Source organism: Candoia aspera, chromosome 9 (assembly GCF_035149785.1).
Source record: "Candoia aspera isolate rCanAsp1 chromosome 9, rCanAsp1.hap2, whole genome shotgun sequence".
NCBI classification, from domain to species: domain Eukaryota; kingdom Metazoa; phylum Chordata; class Lepidosauria; order Squamata; family Boidae; genus Candoia; species Candoia aspera.
The window spans coordinates 24,633,339-24,653,840 of record NC_086161.1 but is presented as its reverse complement, the minus strand read 5'-3'; the positions used below and the strand labels follow the sequence as shown (position 1 = coordinate 24,653,840).

General features: G+C 46.2%; 1 protein-coding gene across 1 annotated transcript in view; it reads left to right on the top strand.

Moving 5' to 3' along the window:
- The window catches only part of GPAT2 (glycerol-3-phosphate acyltransferase 2, mitochondrial), a 73,801-nt gene extending 55,060 nt beyond the window's left edge, over positions 1 to 18,741 (top strand). Inside the window, exons 14-20 of the mRNA XM_063311203.1 lie at positions 4,081 to 4,229; positions 9,403 to 9,480; positions 10,665 to 10,796; positions 13,684 to 13,804; positions 14,845 to 14,910; positions 17,276 to 17,331; positions 18,436 to 18,741. Of these exons, the coding sequence (XP_063167273.1) occupies positions 4,081 to 4,229; positions 9,403 to 9,480; positions 10,665 to 10,796; positions 13,684 to 13,804; positions 14,845 to 14,910; positions 17,276 to 17,331; positions 18,436 to 18,549 (716 nt within the window). The 3' untranslated portion in view covers positions 18,550 to 18,741. The remainder of the gene's footprint in view (positions 1 to 4,080; positions 4,230 to 9,402; positions 9,481 to 10,664; positions 10,797 to 13,683; positions 13,805 to 14,844; positions 14,911 to 17,275; positions 17,332 to 18,435) is intronic.
- The last annotated feature ends 1,761 nt before the right edge of the window (positions 18,742 to 20,502 follow it).

Sequence of the window (20,502 nt, the reverse complement as noted above, 5' to 3'; positions counted from 1 at the left end):
AAATCTCCTACACCCTTCCTATCAGGCAATTGGTTGTGGGGTTTTTTGGTTGGTAATCTAAAACTTTTGGACAATGGATAGACCCATGTATAACAGACACCCCCCCCCATAAGTGAACTTCGTAAAGATGAACCCCACTACCAGCAATATGTGTAAATAGCCCACAGTGTGTGCAAAATGATGCTGAAGTAGCCCAAATGTCAGCACCCAACCACCAGAAAATAATAAAGCCAATGGAAGAGCTGTGCAAAATCCATTCCTAGCAGGATCAGTGAAAATCCTCTAATACAGTGTTTTTCGACCTTGGCAACTTCAAGCTGTGTGGACTTCAACTCCCAGCTATGCTGGCTGGGGAATTCTGGGAGTTGAAGTCCACACAGCTTGAAGTTGCCAAGGTTGAGAAACACTGCTCTAATATTTGGGATTTAACTAGTGACACACCTCTTCCCCATTTTAAAACAATCACTGCCTGCCTGCCTTCCTAATTCAAATCTTTTGAAAGACCTCCACATAGGTGTATGTAAGAGTCCGTTGGAGTTGAGCAGCTATAACAAATTCACATTTTTAAAAAATAGAATAAAAAACATAAGGACCCCACCAAATGCCTGACCTACGCTTTTTGAAGTCCTAGTTAGACTTTACCTGGCCAGATCCCCACCTGTGAGCCAGGGATCCAGTCACTCTTGCAGCCCAAGCCAAAACGGATGAAAAGGACAGTGCCTAGTGGCTGGACGGGGGGGGCTGCCTGAAGTGGCCAATAGCAGCTGGTCAGATCCTAGGCCGAGGTCACACCATTGTGAGCATCCTGGCTGAATCATCAGATTGTCTGTACCACAAGATTTGTGCTGGGAGGAGAGGGAAAACACTACTTCAAAATAAGGAATAATTAAAGATGCAGCGGGGTATGACAAGATGAAGGTGACTTGAGGATGTGGCCTTACATTACTGAGCCATCTTGGTCCCACAGCAAGCAGGACTTGAGGTTGAGACTTGTGTAGGAATTATGCTTACTGAAGAACAATCTTTCACACACACACACTTCTGAAAACAAACCAGCTGCTCTCCAGTTAGTTTCCTACCATGCGCAGAACTCATGGGAATTTCTTTTCCTCACAAAGCCAAACGGTTATTGTTGGGTTTTACAGATGGCTAAGGCAGGACCATGCTAGAAGTTGCTTTCAAGTTAACATTTAGCAAAGGGCAAGACCTCAGACGGAGCAGTGGAAGGAGGAAGCAGCCATCCTTCCATAGCGGTGCTTTACAATGCATCTCGAACAGCCGTACTTCATGTGGATGCTAAGCATTGGGCTGCCCCAGTTTGGGACCTTGCAGATGTTCTTGGGACTGTAGTTTGCAGCATGGCCATTGGCTGTGCCAGCTGTCATTTTTCTGGTCCTAACATCTGGAGGGCTCTGGTTTGAGGAAGGCTGTTATACACCAGGATCTTGTCTGTCTGTTAGTCGGTCAGTCAAGCTTTATTTTGGTCAAAGACTAGTATAGAACGAAACAATCAAATAAGTATATATAGATAGATGTCACTTTATTTTCGCTTAACCTACTTGTCAGGGTCAGCCTCGCCACCAACGCGGTGGCGCTGTGGGTTAAACCACTGAGCTGTCGATCGGAAGGTCGGCGGTTCGAAACCGCGCGGCGGGGTGAGCTCCCGTTGTTAATCCCAGCTCCTGCTCACCTAGCAGTTCGAAAACATGCAAATGTGAGTAGATCAATAGGTACCGCTTCGGCGGGAAGGTAACGGCGTTCCGTGAGTCATGCTGGCCACATGACCCAGAAGTGTCTATGACAACGCCGGCTCCAAGGCTTAGAAACGGAGATGAGCACCGCCCCCTAGAGTCGGATTCGACTGGACTTTACGTCAAGGGAAACCTTTACCTTTACCTTTACTTGTCAGGGTCAGCCTCGCTCCGAATAAGACACGGACTCACTTAATAGGGATTAAGGATTTCTGGTTTATTGAAACGGTTCTGACAGAACGAAAAACGGGAACGGGGGTGCGGTGGTGAGGTGCCCTGTATATACCCTCTTGCGGGGTCCCGTGCTCCTCCACCCTTCATTGTCCCCAATCCCCCTTGATGGGTTTCTTGATGGCTGTGTGGGCGTTTTCCCGGTGGCTGTCCTTGTCCTCTTGGGTCAGGTGTGTCCTCCAGGGCACCAGGTGCGGCTTATCGCTGCTTATCTGAAGTCCTTCTATTCAGCTGCATATGATTCCATGGGTGTGGGTGCTTTGGGTGCTTGGTTTAAGCGCTGATTTAATTATCTCCTTCCTCTCTCTCTTAATGATCATGATCCACGTTGTGAGGCTCTTTGTGCCTTGCAACGGGGTCATGACACTACTTCTATCTTAGATTTTTAGCTTTATACCTTAGTTTTAGACAAAGAATATTCTGGGGGGCGGTTTGGGCCTGCAGATGTAGTTTATAGTGGTAATAATAGTGACTATAATATTCTGTATTACTCTTTTAGCTAGTTTTGTTCGGTATTGGTCTTTGACCGAAATAAAGCTTGACTGACTGACTGATAATAAATAGGAACTTGTCTATTAATACAGACCTCTTTTAAAAGTTGTGAGGTTTGCAAGTATCTCCAGAGCCAGTAAATTTCACCATCTTGTTAGCTTGCAGAAATAGCAAAACGGACCAATTTGGTCTGGGGAAAAAATGAAAAAATACTTTTTTGGAAGTCCACCTTGTATGGACTTTTTGTTGAAAGAAGAAATGACTGAATTGATGATTTATGGATTTGGGGGCTCGAAAGAATTAAAAGGGAAGGGCATTACAAAGTAAGAGGGGAAAAAAAGAGGGAGGGGAAAGAGTAAGATGGCAACTACTCAACAGAAAGAAGGGCAGAAGTCATAATTTTCTTTCTCTTTTTCCCCCTTTTTTTTCTTATCTTTAACTTTTTATACTTTTACTGTATTTGAAAATTCTAATATAAATAAATAAAAGGTTTGCTACAGTTGTAAGGTATCTTGATATACTTGATTATCTTTAAAACTGTGTATCTTCTGATGTTCTAATTACGTTTACATGGGGAGAAATCCATTGAATTTTTCAATAAACAGATCTGCAGCTGCCTTGCCAAAAAGAAACACACCATCTTGTCCAGGTGTGTGTTCACAAGTGCTCCTCTTAGAGTTCAGGAGGACAATGAAAACCTTGTCTTTCATTTCTCCTAAACAATGGTCTCACTCATGTGGTGTGTTACGAAGTACACAAATATCATTGTGTAAAACAGGGTTTCTCAACCAGGGTTCCATGGCACCCTCGGGTTCCGCGAGAGGTCACTAGGGGTTCCCTGGGAGATCACGGTTTATTTAAAAAATTATTTCAAATTCATGCAACTTCACATTGAAGAAGCCGGTTTCATCCTTTATTTATAGTTTAAGAATACTGTTAATGCATCTAGACAGGCCTATCCATGAAACAAATACAATAATTTTGTAACTCCTGGCCTATATTGGAGCCTGAATGTGCAGGGGTCCCCCGAGGCCTGAGAAATATTTCAAGGGTTCCTCCAGGGTCACAAAGTTGAGAAAGGCTGGTGGCAAATGCAGGTTTACTGTCATGAGTAAGGATGGCGAGCAGGGGGCTCCCATCCAGACTGTTAAGTGCATGCATAGCACTGAGGAATTGGGCAGCCATTCAAAGAGACACAGATCGGGACCGCCTTAACCTTTGGGGTTTATAGGTCTGGGTTTTTCCCACACTTCTTCAGTTTGTTAGGATTCCTGTTATGTACAAGCAATAAAACATTAGAGACCAGTTCCTTGTCTCAGCGTGGTTCCTGGCTGTTAGGACATTTACTGTCCTGACTAGGCAAAGACCACGCTGAGACGAGGAGAAAGTCTCTAGTGTTTTATTTACCGCTATTGTAGACAGAAAATCCTACTAAACTGAAGAAGCGTGGGAAAACCCAGACAGATAAACTCCAGAACTCAAGGCTGGTCCGTTCTGGGTTTCTTTGAATGACAGCTCAAAGTCTCTAGACTGCGCATGCGTTTTCCCCCCTGGATAGGGGCCCCCTCCTGCTCATGACATTGACTCTCCCCAGCTTCCTTTGCAGCTTGTTCCATCAACGCCCTCCTGGTGGAGATGCTGCCCTATTTGGGAAGCCCCGAGCAGCTTGGAGATGTTGTCCTGGCCCAGGAAGAACTTCATAGCAAGTCTGTCCTGCTGGTCCAGCTGCTGCCCAAAGATTTCCTCCTACGCCAGGTAGGGAATATTTGTCTGTTTCTGCAGAAGTTCTTCTCAGGTGTTTGCACCAAAACCATCATCCTCACAAACGAGCCAATCCCATTTTAGCCTACTTTATGAAACCCAGTCCATTCAGTTACTCTGTGGTTCAGTTGTCCAGCAAATCCAGTTTATTGGGCTAATGATTCAGTTAACCCCCTGCTTTTCAAAGATAACAACTGCAAATCTAAGGATGCAGCAATGTATGTTACTATGGCAGAAACTCTCTGATACCTTACAATAACCTTATATTATAGTGAATTCATTGGTAAACCAGTGACTGTTGATAAATATAAAATATAAGCTAGATTTTTTTTCTTAGTTTCCTTCTTAGTTTGTATTTTTAGTTGGTACTTTTAATTTCTTTTTTAATTTTTTTCTTTAAGCTTAAAGATTGCTTTGTTAAAAAATAATAAAGACTATTTTTAAAAAGGTAAAAATTGCAGTTTACCCTTCAGTTAGCAAGGGACAGACCCAAGGTTTTCAGAGGGCCTTTAGCATCAGATTGTATCTCTAACCCAGTATTTCTCAACCTCAGCAGCTTTGACTGGCTGGGGAATTCTGGGAGTTGAAGTCTTCACATCTTAAATTTTCTGAGGTTGAGAAACACTGCTGTAGCCTATAGACTGCCTATAGAGAAACAGGTGGTATTTCGGCAGACTTTGCCCTTGCAAAGTCCCCTTTTCGGGAGAGATGGGCGGCGATAGAAATTTGAAATATAAATAAGTAAATAAATTTTGCAGTAGCTAATGGATTCTCTACTTGCAGCTCACTCCTTTTCAATGGCAGGTCCTGATACAGGTTTTAAAAAACCCTGCAACTGCTTATTTGTCCCTTTTGTCTCTTCCAAAATACAGAAGATCTTTTATTCCTATTCACAGTAATGTGCTTCCATCTGCAGTTTTGAAAGGGGAATACAGAAGGAATCAGAGAGACTTACGGATCAGGGGAAGTGCAGCGATAACTCTGGTTTTATTGCTCTGTGAGTTTTTTTTCAGGACATGAGGATGCATTTTGTATTTGCATTCTTCCTGAAGGACTTGGAAAGAGATTCTGCGGGCTAGGAAGTGTTTTGTTTTTAAAGGTATTAAGAGGTTTGTCACAAAGTAATCCCTAAATGTGAGCAGGCAGCTTTTGTGAGTTAAAGAAAGGAGAGTCAGTCATTGCAACAAGCTCCCTGTAATGTAAGTCAGTATTATGAGCGTCCATTTCGCAGATAAAGGAAGAGAGGAGCATTTGGCCAGAGCTTGATTATGGCCACGGTCAAGGGCTTTCCGTTTTTTTCAGGCTGCAGAACCTGTTAGTTTTTTAAAAAAAAAACATCCCAGATCTCAAGAGGCAAAGCTCTAGTGACAGAAGATTGGCTGCACACGAGTGGACTTTGCCCACTTTTTGCCCTTAGTCTCTCGTGAAACTCCAGCAAATTCCATGGAGCAAACTTTGAAAAACCCTGCTCTAAGTGGTATGATAAAATTAATAATAATAATCATAATCATAATAATAATAATCATAATCATAATAATAATTAAACTTGTATGATGCTGTCCTATTCAGACTATGAGGTGGCCAAACAGGTTTATTATCCAAACCACTCTTTATTAAAACAACTATTTACAATAATAAGTCCTTGTGATCAAGCGGTAGGCTGGTTCCGATCAAGACCACCCGGGCAACAACGAGGGAACTGACAAGGTTGCAGGAGGAGACTGTGGCAAAACAGCTAAGCAGGATTCGCTGACCGGAGCTGGGAAACTGGAAGAGGATAGGGCACATGGCAAAACTGGAGCTGGAGACGAGTGTCCGTGATCTGGAACACCACCCGAACTAGACTGGCACCTGGAAGCTAGGCGAGACCAAACTGGAACCACTGGGAAAGACTTGGCTCTAGAGGCAGGACTGAACTGAACTGGATGAACCAGGCTGGACTGGGTACACTGAGCTGAAGACTCAGGACAGGGCTGATAACTCAAAACAAGGCTGGACTTGGCTGGAGACTCCAGGCTAGGCTGGACACTTGGCACATGACTAGGCTGGACTGGAGGTTCTTGACTAGGCAAAGAGCTTGAAACACGACTGGACTGGACTGCAAGTTCTAGACAAGGTTGAGAACCCGGATCACAACAAGATAGGTCTGAAGTTCCTGAACAATGCTAGGCAACCAAAGCACGACTGGATTGGAGATCCTGGGCAAGACTGAGGTTAGAAGCACGACGAAACTGGACTGGAGACTCTGGACAAGGCTGGGAGCTGGGATCACGATAAAACGGAACTGGAGATTCTGGGCCAGGCTGGGGGCTTAGAGCACGATGAAACTGGAATGAAGATTCTGGGCAAGGCTGGAAGCGTGCCTGGAACGCACAGAATGGCAGCGGTGAGGTCTGAAGCTGGATGCAAGGCTGAGGTTGCTGGATTCTGCAGGGAGAAGATCCTCTGTGGCAGCGGTTGCAGGATACAGGCCCTCTTCAGTAGGAAAAGCAGGCGCTGATTCCCCTCTGGCTACAGACGAGGTTTCCAATGCAGATAAGGACTCTTCCGCTGGGGCTGTGAGCTCAAAGGATTGGTTGTCTCCGGCAACTTGCTCTTTGCATGTCTGCCTTTTGTTCTGATCTCTTGCACGCCTATTCCCTTCTGAAGCCAATTGGGCTGCCTTCTTCGCGCACTTTTCTGCATGTCTTTTGCGCACGCTGACTGGAGGATTCAAATCCTCCTCTGAAGACTGGCCAGTCAGTGTCTGTAACTTCTCCTGCGCTGCTAAGTCATTTCTGGGTTTTGCTTTCCCAGTTTTTGCCTGGTAAGTTTCTGTTTCCCCTTCTGACCCAGAAAGAGTTTTGTTTTCTGAGTCAGAGGCGGGCTGAAACCTCACAGATGCCCAACTTGCAATGATTTTGGGCAGCTCCCAACAATCAACGAAATTACAATCAAATCAATAAAACATAGAAAGTAAAGATAAAAGATGGCAAGTGTGATCAAGGGAGGGGTCTCGCTCTGCCTTGCCAAAGGCCTGGGGGAAGAGCCAGGTCTTCAAGCCCCTTCAAAACACCACTAGGGTGGGGGCCATCTGGTTCTTGGGGGCAACCTCATTCCAGAGGGCAGGTGCTGCTCCAGAGAAGGTGTGCTTCTGGGGTGCCAAGAGATGGCATTGTTTAATCAAAGGAACCCGGAGCATGCTGTAATAGTATGTGGGAATGACCTTGGGAGACTGGGGTTGGGGAGAGATGCTGCCTAGGGAATGGTCAGATAAGAGAGGGCATAGCCCACAGCTGCATAATAGGCAGAGAAAGAGGCTCAGAAGGGACCTCCCTAGTTTCTCAGGCTGTAAAAAAAGACGGCGGGAGATTTGTACTTTCAGACTTGCAAGATTCTGTCAACGTAGCCTTACAATAAAGTAGAATTAGCACATCTGGTTGTGTTTCCTGCCTGGTCTACCTGGGAAAGCTGACACACACCAACCCTGCAGGATCAAATTGGCCAGGCAGATATTATGGGAGACAGGCAGTCCCCCAAGTAACCTATGCCATGTAGGGCTTTATAGTTAACAACTAGTGCCAGAAATAAAGTTTTGGAGCTGCTCCACTTTGCCCGTTCTTCCCTGGTTAGGTTCCCTTGCAGGACATGGAATTGCCGTTGCAAGTCTAACAGAGTGCGCTGTTTCCTCATCACATCAAATGTCACTCCTGGTCTGGGGGAGGCTCTGAGCAGCATGAACTGTGGGCAGCCGTGCCCAGGAATGTGATCCCAATGCTTTGTGAAGGCAAAATCATCCACGTGCCCCAGCCATAATCAAAATGATGGCGGAGTCCTTTTAGCGGGTGGCAAATCTGTTGTAAATACTTTTGCTTCTCTGTAACTTATGGATGGGCAGACTTGGGCCCTTGGCTGCAGAAAGTGGGGTCCCAGGAGCCTGTAATGGCCTTTGGGAATGACCTTGGGAGACAGGAGGAAGAGCTGAAGACTAGGCAAGAGTTAGATAAGAGGCAGCTGAGCCCGCAGAAGGAAAAGGGCCGTGGCAAATGTCTCAGAAGGGACCCTCCCTAGTTTCTGGGTGTCATGTTACCCATTTCAATGTTCTGTTAACATTGTAACGTTTCACATGTCATCTTCTTTCCCGTGTTCCTTCGCCCATCCAGGCTTTTTCCATTCCTCCGCCCTCCGTTGTTTTGAAGGCTTGGAATGTGTGTTTGGGTTTGCGCTCCTGCTCAAGGTTACTTTCCCAGGCACGTCTAACGGTTCCTAGCACCTGGGAGGGGGTGCGCACTGACGAGGGATTGGGGCGGAACTTGCTCACAGGCAAAGCTTTTAAGTTTGTATTTGGCGCGCTTTTGCTCATTCTCAGCTTTCTCTGTATTTGCATACTATTCCTTTAATAAATCAGTTATCTTTAAGCCCGAGCTTGTGAGACTGAGTATTTGGGATTAGGCAACCATTACACTGGGGCTGTAAAGGCGAGCAGGGGGGGGGGATGTACTTTTGGGCTTGCAAGATTTCGTTAATATAACCTTACAATAAAGATAGAGCTAGTACTGCTGAGTGCGCTTCTTCTCTGGACTATCTCGCAAGGCTGACATAGCCATAAGGGGCCCAACCCCTTTCCCAATAACCAGGAAGGGTTATTAGTGGCTGATAGCCAAGGAGGTTGGTCCCTGCAAGGCTGAAGTTCACCAGGGGGGTGGTTTCTGCTGCTCTTGCAAAACATTGGGAGGAAGGGGGGATAAGGAATGTTTGCAGCCAGACGGGTCCGGGTACATTGGATACCTGTGTGAGGAAATACGTGTTTGTGTGTGAATGAATGCCACTTCGGGGTCAGGAAAGACTGCCTACCCGTTCTTTAACAGTAACTCAAATTAAGTTGATCAGGCGCCTCCCCTCATATTTTATTCCTTCTTTGGCCCTCAATCATAGAAAACCACACTTCTGTAGTTTGGGTGCCATCTTGGGGGTAAGCAGCATCTTGGTCACCCCTGTGATAGCTGATTGTGGCCTTTTTATTAAAGCTAACAGATGGCAAGCATTTCAGTAAATCAGTCAGAGAATCGCAGAGGCGGGAGACGGGAGGAGCCAAATACTTTTGAATAATTCATTCTCGGCCAAGGGGCGCACGTTGGCCGGCCCTCTGTCCATGTCGACATTGACGCCTTTTCCTGCTTCCTCCCAGCCCTGCCAGTCTGTGTACTACTACTGCCAGGAGGCGGTGGACAAGCTGGTTCAGTGTGGACTGCTGGTGGCTGAGGAGGTAAGGAGTGTCACCAAACTGAGTCACCTGCACAAGGGTTCATTGTTGCACCTACCTTTTCTGTATTGATGATGAACAAGATACAATTGGGACTGGCAACTCTGTCTCTAAGCAGTACGGTTGTTAAGCAAGACATCATGTGACTGCTACTTGCAATTTTACTGCCAGCTTCTCCATTGACTGCTTGTTGGAAGCTGGCTGTGAAGTGTGCAAATGGAGATCACGTGACCACAGGATGCTGTGACAGTCCTAAGTGCAAAGACCTGCCACAAAGTTACAGGTAGTCCTCGCTTAACGACCACAATTGGGACCAGAATTTCAGTTGCCAAGCAAAGTGGTCATTAAGTTAATCCAACCCGATTTTACAACCTTTTTTGCAGTGGTCGTTAAGGGAATCACCGCAGGCGTTAAGTGAACCACGTGGTTGTTAAGCGAATGACTTGGTTCCCCATTGAATTTGCTTGCCGGAAGCTGGCCGGGAAGGTCAAAAATGGCGATCACATGACCATGGGATGCTGCGATGGTCATAAATGCAAACCAGTTGCCAAGCACCCAAATCGTGATCACGTGACTGTGGGGTCGCTGCAACGGTTATAAGTGTGAGGTCCAGTTGTAAGATGGTTTTTCCAGCACTGTCGTTAAGTCTGAACCATCACTAAATGAATGGTTGTTAAGCGAGAACTACCTATAGTTTTTCACATCATAACTTCAAGCAGTCACTAAACAGGGCAGTTGTTAAGCAAGCACTACCTATATCTTTCCCCCCACCCAACCCCAAATTAAAATTGGGGAAATGCCTCACCCTTGTATCTTGGGAGGGAGAGGAGTTTTTGTGGGATCTGAGCATGGGCGGGGGTGTCACAGCGGCATCACAGTGCGGGCACGTAAAGGAGGGGTGTGTGCAGCCATGTCGGTCCAGGGCAGGACTTGCCGTACCTCGTTCTGCTTTGTCATAGAGACATCCCGGCCTTGAGCGATTGGCTGCCCCAGCTTTTCTGGCAATGCGGGAAAGACGAACCGCGTTGCCCCAGTTCTTTCATGGGAAGCTGATGCGGCCTCTCTCGCCGGGGGGCTTTAGGCTCACAGCAGCCCAGCTGGACCCGTTAACTTACTCAGTTGCTCCCCTCCCTCCCCGTTTCCAGGAGTTGACAGCGACGGGTGCCTCCTCTTCCTCTCCCCTGCAGGTGCCCAGCGATCACGTGGTGTGTGACACATCCCAGACGGCCTTCACCAAGAAGCTCCTGTGGAAGGCAGCCGATGACTTTGGCGACAGTGACAGTGACTACGGGGACAAGGCTGGGAAGCCCTGCTTCAAAGTACCGAGAGGCCCGCCGAATGCTCCATGCTCAGGGATTTGGGTGGTTGACCCTTTCCTTCTGGGCTCACATACCTTTATCCCTCGGAGGCTCTTGCTAGACCTTCTGGTGGGATAGGATGTGGAGCTAAACGTGGACCCAAGGGGTCTTGACGGGGTCTTGCACACCCGCCTGCCGATCATACAGGCAGCCCGGGAAATATTATTGGCCTGGGTTAGGCTTTGCAGAACAGCATGGAGGAATGGAATCCATGCCGGTGGAGATGGAGAGAATGGAAGGAAGGGGCAGAGTGTGGAATGGAAGGGTGTGCAGAGAGGCAAAAGCAACAGGAAGCATGCCTTGTGATGGCCAAGGGCTGAGAGAGGAGTGGGGAAGAAGTTGAAACTTAGTTTTGGACCCCCTGGGTGTGCACTGAAGCTGCCCGGCTCAGTGCTCAATTGGCATGGCCACAATTTTGGGCAAGCAGGAAGTATCCAAAGGTCTTCCAAACTGGGTGGCCCCACAAATAATGTCCCAGCCTGCGCAAGGAGGTAGGCAGCCTCGAGCTCATTCCGCACGCGCTGATGGTCTTCCGGTTTGGGTGGTGCCAGGATGCTGCAGACAGTCCCAAAGCTGCTGTGCCTAGCGTGACTTTGGACAGTGCCTTCTCCTCCAGCCCAAAGTGGCCAAGGCCACCCAGTTGTTTTGTTGAGGGGACAGCGTCTCTCCTCTTCAGCAAAGCCAACTGTGTTGCCTCCACAGGGCCTGAACTCCTTCATGGAGAAGGCCTGGCTTTGTTTCACGCATCCCTGTTTTCAACATTTCCAGGGACCAGAGTGCAGACAGGCCACACACCTTGCCTTCTGGTGCCTCCCTGTTAGAAACTGGCAGGTCAACCTAAAGCAGGTGGCAACATTGCTCGGTTAACTGATTTGAGTAGGACACCAAGGAAATGGTATCAAATGCAAGGAGAGACACTGCCCAGTGGTTAACCTATTTCTTTAAGAACAAGAGAGACGGCAGAGGCAAAGGGATCTCAGCTGCCACATCTTTTATTCCCAGCCGTGCAGCTTTTTCCAACCATCGTGTGATAAGCTGCGCATGGCAATAATGTTTCTTCCCCTATGCGAGTGTGAAAAGTGCAGGCTTGTGATGTAGACTGTAGAGTTGGAGGGGTCCTTCCAAGCCAAGTTTCAGGACAACCCTTAAAGCATTCCTGACCAATGGGGATCTTGAGAAGCTAAGCTGGGTCAGATCTGGTTGGTATTTGGTATGGAAGTCTACCAGGAAGTCCCAGGGCTGTGAGCTAAACCAGGAAGTCAGAAAAGTCCCAGAAGAAGCCAGTGGCAAAGTGCTTCCAAACTCGCCAAAGAAACTCTACGAATGCATCCAGGAAAGCCCTAGGAGTGAAGTTCAACTCAAAGGATGGTTATCCAGCTTCTGCTCAAACACATCTGGCAAAGGGGAGCCCACCACCTTCACCAAGAGCGAGCAACGGCAGAGGACGAGGAACAGCTAAGAAAAAGGAAGGAGCTCTGCATGGCCAGTGCAACTGCAGATGAGATCTAGGTCTGAAAAGGCTCAGGCTTTGCAAGAACGATCTCATCTGTGGATAACTGCGCCTGGAGAATGGATCTTTTATGGACTTCCCTCCTGTTGGGAAGAGCGATGCTCAGCGTCACTCTTGGGTGTTGTTCTGCGTGGCATTTGCGTGCAAAGGATGCGGGGAAAGCATGCTGTTGTCACATTTCCTACTCTTTCCAAATCATGTGGGAAGAAAGGAAAAAACTCACCCCCGGTCCTGAAGGCTTCTTCCTCTTCCCCATTGTAAAAAGAACATCAAATTATCATATCAATTCCTCTTTCTTTTGTTTCTTGGCACAGGCGTGACACTTCCCGAGTTCACAACCTGTCTCTCCAAATGCCAGAAGTGTGGGTTGCTGCTTTGAAACCTCCTTCCCTCTTTTCAAAAGGGAGCGAAGCTCTCTGTAATTAAGCGGCTGGGGCTGAACGAGGGGGCCTGCCAAGCTCATCACGCTTCCCGCCAGGGCATCTTTTGCCTGGCTCAGTGGCTGCCGTTCCTATCCCACCCAGCAGCTCCCAAGCTTCTGGATAGACAGTGCCATCTTCTGGGTGCCAGAAGGCAGGCAGACACCCTCCAAGCCAGGAACAGAATTTCCACAGCTATTGCCTGCTTCCTAAAACGTGATGAGACAAATATCTGCAAAGCAGATCCGTCATCTTCACAAGGGGAGGGGAGCTTGCATCCTCCTTGTGTTGTGTCCCACCCAAATGGCCCACCAAATTTTTGCTGATAGCATCAACCTGGGCATGAAAAATACTGAGGAGCCCTCCCTCCCTCTCTCTTTCTCCCCTTCCTTCTCTCCTTCCTCCCTTCCTCCCCTCCCCTCCCTCTTTCTATCTCCCCTTCCTTCCTTCCTCACTCCACTCCACTCATTTTGTGGCTGCCCAACTCCAGACAACTCTGGCAGCTTACGCTTCAAAAAGGAGAAAACAAAAATCGAAAAAGAGATCATGTTCTTATTGAGAAGAAAAACATGCATCTCAGGCAAAAAAGAAACCAGTTTCCCCTATTTTGGCTCAAATCTGCTCCAGTTGCTTGGAGGCCTTTGTCCTGTTTGGAAAGTGGTGTGGGGAGGGGGGGCATGCAGGTCTTTGGTTGAGCCCCACCCGTCCATTCACCCTTCCCAAACCTTCCTTGTATTCTGAATAGAATACAAGACTGCTTTCTCCCCTTTTCAGGTGGGATGGTCCCAGGGAAGAGCCCCCCACAAGAAGGTCAAGTAATTCCCCATCTGTGATGAGAAATGTCAGGCTGCAGGTTCCTTCCCTTTCTCTGGTTCAGGTCTGTGGTGGGTCCCTCACGCAATCCTGTTTCTTCCCTTAGGTAAGTCAGCTGGAAGGTTGCTTCAACCTTTTTGTGTTCCTCTGTTGCCTCCTTGGCCCTCTGCTGAAGACTTTAGAGAAAGCCGTTGTCTTCCTTCAAGAGCAGGATTTCCCTCAGCCAGGTGGGCCTCACCGCTGGGTTCCTGGGGGCGGAGGCAGACATAATTTTCTCCAGGAAAGTGGTGGCAGCCTTTGAGCAAGTTTTGCTCTTAGTCTGGGTGTGAACTTGACTTCTGGAGCTTTGAGTAGCTTTCTGTGTAGACGGAAGACAGGTAGCTATTGCAGGAGCAGGTGGGTGGCAGCTGTGGATTTGTTTGGAAGACCTCTGTGATAAGAGAACATCTTCCTCTGGTCCAAATTCTTGCTTGCCTCTGACTCACAGCCAGCCTTTTTTGGTGAGTAAAGCAGTGCCCAGTTGGGTGAGAGGCCAGTACCATCAGCATGAGAGAGCAGTGTTTCTCAGAAAGTCTTCTTCTGAGATCTCTCTCTTCGTCGCCTGAAGCCCCAGAGAATTATGAAGGGTTCCAGAGCATTTTTAGAGCACTGGTCACTCTGAAACGGGAGTTCGTCACCACAAAACAACTCTAACACTCTCTTGGGCGTATCGGTAGTCCCAAGAAAGCCGTCCGTGAAGAAGTGTTGCTCCCTGTTCCTGATCTTGCTGGACCTCTGGTGTGTTCTGGGATCATAGCACACAGCTACGTCCTGCGTATCTGTTTTTCGTACCCCGTGCGTTTGCAATATATTGGTTTATCGAACAGCAGAACTTCTTCAGTTGTCTAAACAGTTCCACCATGCTTAAATATGCTTGTCCCTTCGACTGAATATTGAATACATTGAATATTGAATATGGCATAAGTTACTATCTTGAATTTAAAGATATTTTCTTTTTTCTTTTTTTATCCTGTGCTTTATTGATAAGCTGTAACGAGACTTTGGGGAGAGGGATTTAGTCTGGTCTGAAATTTTAAAAATGCACTCAATGATGCTGCTGAATTCCCTGCTCTGTATTTGATATAGTGATTTTCACTTGCAGGACAACTTGTGATATCTGAGCATTTGTCCACAGTGGGGAAGATTCCCTCTTGAGCTATCTTTGCTTGGAAGGCGGTCTGGCCCCTTCCTCAAGCTTTTCTAACTATGTGAACCATTTTCCCTGTAGAATGTTTGTACGTGGAGGAGCTATACCAGGTCTTGGTGAGGCTAGCAAGAGAGGACCGTTCCTTTGGTGAGTCTAGAAGCCCAGATGGTGCAGTGTGGAGTTGTAAGTGCGTAATTGGTGCAGAGTAGCAGCTAAGAAGCTGAGGTATGGAATAGGAAGGCCCCGGTTCCAGTGCGAAATGTCTGTTGCTCTTGGCACGTCAGCCTAATTCGAAATGTAGGGACCAAAATGCAGCACTCAGTTGGAATAAAGGTAAAAGTGTGGTGGCCAAGCAGCTACCAAGAAGGAGATACATTACCTACCTGGGGGGTTGGGAAGGAGAGGCCCTTCCTCCCGTGCTGATTTTGTTGCACGCCTCCCCCCCCATAATTGCATAAAATCAACAACATGTTGATTCGTATCACAGATTACACAAAAAAGTAGTATGAATCCTAAATTAGTCCCCACTCCCCATCAGGAAAAATGGGACGTAATTTGCTCTCAGGGGTCCCATGGATCTACCCACTTGACATCCTTGTCCTACTCATTGTGGCCCTCGCTCTTCCCCTAATTGAAACATGAAGTATCCTACCCACCTGCTAGAAGGTCTACCAAGAGCTCCCCATGTGTCTGGCCAAAAGCGTGGGACAGATGAAGCTCATCCTCTGCTGTGGGATGACTGATGGCCTTAGCAGGGGACTGTGAGAAAAGAAAGACAGCCTGGAGAACATTGACCCTGGTATTTTTCCCCATTTGGCACCCCCTTCAAATATGTTGGACTTCATAGGCTGGAACAGAAGCAGAAGAAGTCTATAGAGAAGAAGATGATAGTAAAATCTCAGTTTACCAGACCTTGATAGAATACCCTTTGCATGCAGTGGACCAAATGTGAAAGCAAGCATGGAGTAGTTTTGAAATGTTGGACTAGCAGCAAGGAGATCCAGGTTCTAGTCCACCCACAGCCACGAAACTCCCTGGGTGACTTTGGACCTCATAACCCAACTACTTCACATGATTGTTGTTGTGGAAAGAAATGAAGGAACCCTATCCTGCAGGAAAGGCGGGATAGAAATCCAATAAATAAACATTTTTTTTATTTGACAGTAGGCATTGTCATCACACAACTGATATATAATCACCACAGTCATCTACTTTCAGTGTAATGGTCATTTGTGAATAATGGACAACTCCCTCCCCAGTTAGTCCATTAAAATAAGGTTTGGAATGGCAGTTGACAAGGTGTTTGAACTCTAATGAACTTGCTAATGATCATTTGTGGTTCTGCTGAACTTAACCCTGTCAAGCTGCTGACAGTCCTGGATTGGTTTGCTGACACAGTTCCATTGTTTTAGCTGGCCTTATTGTCATAAGATAGGAAAGGGAGTAACTTTTAATAGCGGAATACTAGCTTTGCTGAACATAGGGTAAATGTTGGGGTCAGCAGAAGAGGAAGTTAAGCAGGGGAACAGGAATATCTCATGATGGTTGACTCCAGTTGGGTGGAGTCTCCCTCACCCAAGATCTGGCCTGAGTTCAATAGAAGATGTTCAATTCCGAGAATTCATCTGACTACTGGAATTGAAAATATATTCTTGGGGTTTTTTAAGGCCACTGTTTTTCACTGCTTGGTGGAGATGGGGGGGGGGGTTTCTACTTAAAAAAGGAAAAACACAGTTCCCATAAATTTGACCCCTGACCACCAGGGACATTCAAGGAGGGGGGTTCCAAAAAACTTTGCAGCTGCCATCTTGACTTTTTTACCACCCCCCCCATGCCCTCACTGACTACTGTTAATGCAGATTTAGCAAAAAAAATATTAGCAGGTTCCAGGGCAAAGATTTTCTGAGATACTTACAGGCTTTATTCACGACATCTACTGTTTATGTAATCATTCAGTTCTCTTAGCTGAGGCCTATAAAAATGCAAAATGGCAGGTGTGGGCTTCAATTATCAGATTACAAGCCATTTCCCGCGTCCCCTTTTAACCAGTGTTAAGGATTCCCCACATTTTACATTTCTCCTCTATCCAGCATCTTTTTCAATCCTTTTTTTCTCTCTTCCAAAACCTCCCTATCCTTGTGTGTGTTGCATCCACTTTAAAGACCAATATATCCTCATAATTTGCATTTACACTGTTTTTGAGTTTTCCGGTGGTTCTCATGTTACGTATCATAACTCCAATTAGACTGAAGCAGAGGGAATAGCTAGCCTAAAACAGTCTTGGACTTCTCAGTCTGGAAAGGTCAGTCTTCCAGCTGTTGCATTATACTAGTAGCTGTTCTTGTTTTGGTGATTTAACCAAGGATGTGTAGAAAACACACTATCTCACCCTGTGGATTTTGCTAAGCATCTTATTTTCTGCGCACCAGCCCTGCCATTTCCGCCTGTCTCCTGTCCTAACCCTGAAATGCATCCAGATGCTTTACTGCAGTTTCTTTTGCTTATTTTTCAGAATGTGCCAATAGGACCTTGACTGCCAGTGCCCTTCGTATCTGCAAAGAATTAGGGGTAAGAACCTAACACTCTCGAGATTCTCCAGGCTGCAAAAACCTTTACAGCTCAGCTTCAGAATCCAAGTTCCACTGTGCAGGATTTCAAACAGAGCATTTCGAATTTGAAGTATTTTCCACATCTCCTGACACTTGGAACTCCCTGTGACAGCCCCTTAATGCTTCTTGCTCCCCACTTGTGTTTAGCGCAAGCCTTCCCTAGCCGCAGCTGGCTCTGTACGATAAAGGAATTAAGATTGGGGGGAATTGCTCCTGATTCTCACCGAAGGTGAGGGACCCAATCTTACATCTCTTATTCTGTGCAGGCTGATGGAAATACAGCTTCCCTGTTTTTGCACACGCAAAGCCATATGAACTTTGGTCACTTTATCAGGCATCAGGTCAGTTTCTAAAACCACAAGGAAATGTTTTCTCCAGTGATTGTCCCAGATCAATTTGTATTTTGAAAAATGCCCTTAACTGCTAAGGGGACACTGTGCAGGTTTTAAGCTGAGAAGAAGCCAGCCTTTGGAAAATAAGAAAACACCAGATCTGTGTCATCTTCTCTCCACCACAGTGCAAAATGTGGGTCAACCCTTTGAGTTAAGACCAGGGCAGGAAACAGACACCACAAGGACTGCTGGAATTCTACTTTATTGATGTAGGACAGTGTTTCTCAACCTTGGCACCTTGAAGATGGGTGGACTTCAACTCCCAGAATGCCCCAGCCAGCAGATGGGAGTTGAAGTCCACCCATCTTCAAGGTGCCAAGGTTGAGAAACACTGATGTAGAGTATAGTGAAAAAATCTCAAAAGCTTGCCGGAATTTCCCTCTGCCCGTCTCATACCAAAGAGAATCAAGGCAGGGTTATCATGAGCTTCTTTCTCACTTGCTCTTCCTTCCTTGGACGAAGTGGATGTTCACTTAACCATTCTTACATTCCTTCTTCAAGGTTAGTGCCCTTCTCTTCTAGTGTGTGTGAGATAATGGTGCAAAAGCCTCATTGGTTGCCATAAAAGGATTAATTACTGGTTATTAATTAGGAAAGCCCTGTATGTGTGTCAAATCTGCCAGCCATCTGCTCTCTGAGAAAAGGGATTCCCATCTTGATTTCTCTTCCAGGTGTTCAGGGAAGTGACAGAAAAAGAGGAACCGATTCTTCACCTCTCTGAAACTTTCATTGCCCGAGAAAATCAAAAGAAACTGGAGAATTTCGTCCATCAGTTTATCTACTAGCTCCTTTAATAGGTCTTCACTTAATAGGCAGATGTGGCTTCAAGGTTCATGGTGGAAAACTGGATAAGAGAATTACTCCCCCACCCCACCCCTATTTTGATTGTTCTTTTGTTAGCGGCTCTAGTCTTGAAATGTTTTCCAGGAAGAGGGAATTTTGAGCCAGTTCAGTTAATAAAATCCATTAGCATTGAAGCATTATGAGTGCGGTTTGTATTATTTTATTTATTTTTCTTTATTTATTAAATTTATATCGCCGCCCATCTTACATTTGTATTGTCTTTGTTACCAAAAATCCCATTTAGGAAACAAGGAACTACCAGCCAGAAGGAAGGCATTCTTTTGAACTGTTTTTAAAATGCTGCAGGGTCTCGAGTCTAGGTCTTCTTAGCATGTCCATGTACACACCTGCTTTTTCTCAGCAAACCAGCCATGGAAATGAAGTTTCAGGGGCCAGAACTGCAGCTGAAATACTTCATCTGTGATGGAAATGCTGCTTTAGAACATGGACTCTGCCTGGGTGCTGCAGAAGATGGAAGTTATGGGATGTTAGGGTGTGTGAGAGAACACCGTGTTATCAAAATAGCTCTCAATCTCTGCTTAAGCTAATCTGGGGACAGTAATTTCTGGAAAGTCTGCATCTTGTAGGTGTTTCTATTTCTATACCTTACGGTGGCTGCATATACACAATGCAATCCAGTTATTGAATGAAGCCATTTTCACACTAGGACAGTGTTTCTCAACCTTGGCAGCTTGAAGATGTGTGGACTTCAACTCCCAGAATTCCCCAGCCAGCTTTGCTTTGCTGGCTGGGGAATTCTGGGAGTTGAAGTCCACACATCTTCAAGCTGCCAAGGTTGAAAAACACTGCTCTAAGGCTTAAAAACCTAACCAGGGTTAATACTAACCAGGTGTAGCATGTTGGTGAAAAGCGTTGTGCAAACACAGCCAGCGATTAGCTCAAAGTCAAGAAGGAACAAATTGTGTTATCACACCAATTTATTTTGGCATTTGTTCTCCTGGACTACATAGACTTGATGTGTCTACAAACCCATTGCAGTATTTGCTGTGACAAATTAACTCTGCCGTCTCTCTATCAATTGTACAAAGGCAGAAAACAATTATGGACTTGGTTTTGAGTGCCTCAAGGAACAGGTACCGCCAAAGTCATGGGATGCAGGCCCAAGTATGTTGTCTTGCAAAGAAGTCTGGATTAGAGGTTCTAGCCTGCATGAGCCTGGTGGCCAAAATATGCCCAAACTGAGTGGCATTTACCACTAGGGACTGCTGCACGTGGCAGAGATAAAACTAAGGCTAGGAACCTTGTTTGTATCTTCTCTATTACTAAAAAAGGAGGCATTCATTCATACAAAACACATCTATTGGGGGAAAAACGGGTTAATTTGGTTTCTAGGCTGAACCAACAGCCAACAACATAGTATTATTTCTATTTAAAGGTACCTCATGATTCTTTTGCGAATAACATTTTTCTTCTTTCTATGCAGCTTATATAACTAACACTGATGGGGCATAAAAAAATCTAGCAGTGTGTATAAGCAGTCGCCCAATTTCTTTGTTTAAACCTGAATGCTAAAATCTTGACAGGAGCTACGGCACAGAAATTACAGAGTATTATTACCTTTGATAGGTCATCCTGCGCAACTTGAGCTATCTCAAAGGGCAGTAAGCATCCCGAATTCATTACTTGTTAATTGCTATCTTAGAAATACAGTCAGCAGCTTTACTTGGCAGTGGTGGCGTCTCTGAAGGAGTAGGAAGGGCTTGACATGGTGCAATTTAAATATGTTTAAATTTGGTGCAGTTTGGGACATGTGTTGGTGAAAAACAGATTACCTTCTGTTTTGGTCGACTGGATTAAAATGTGGCATTTTAATCCGTAAGCTCTAATTACAGGTGGAATGATTTCTTCACCTGTCAGATTGTTCTGTGGGATGT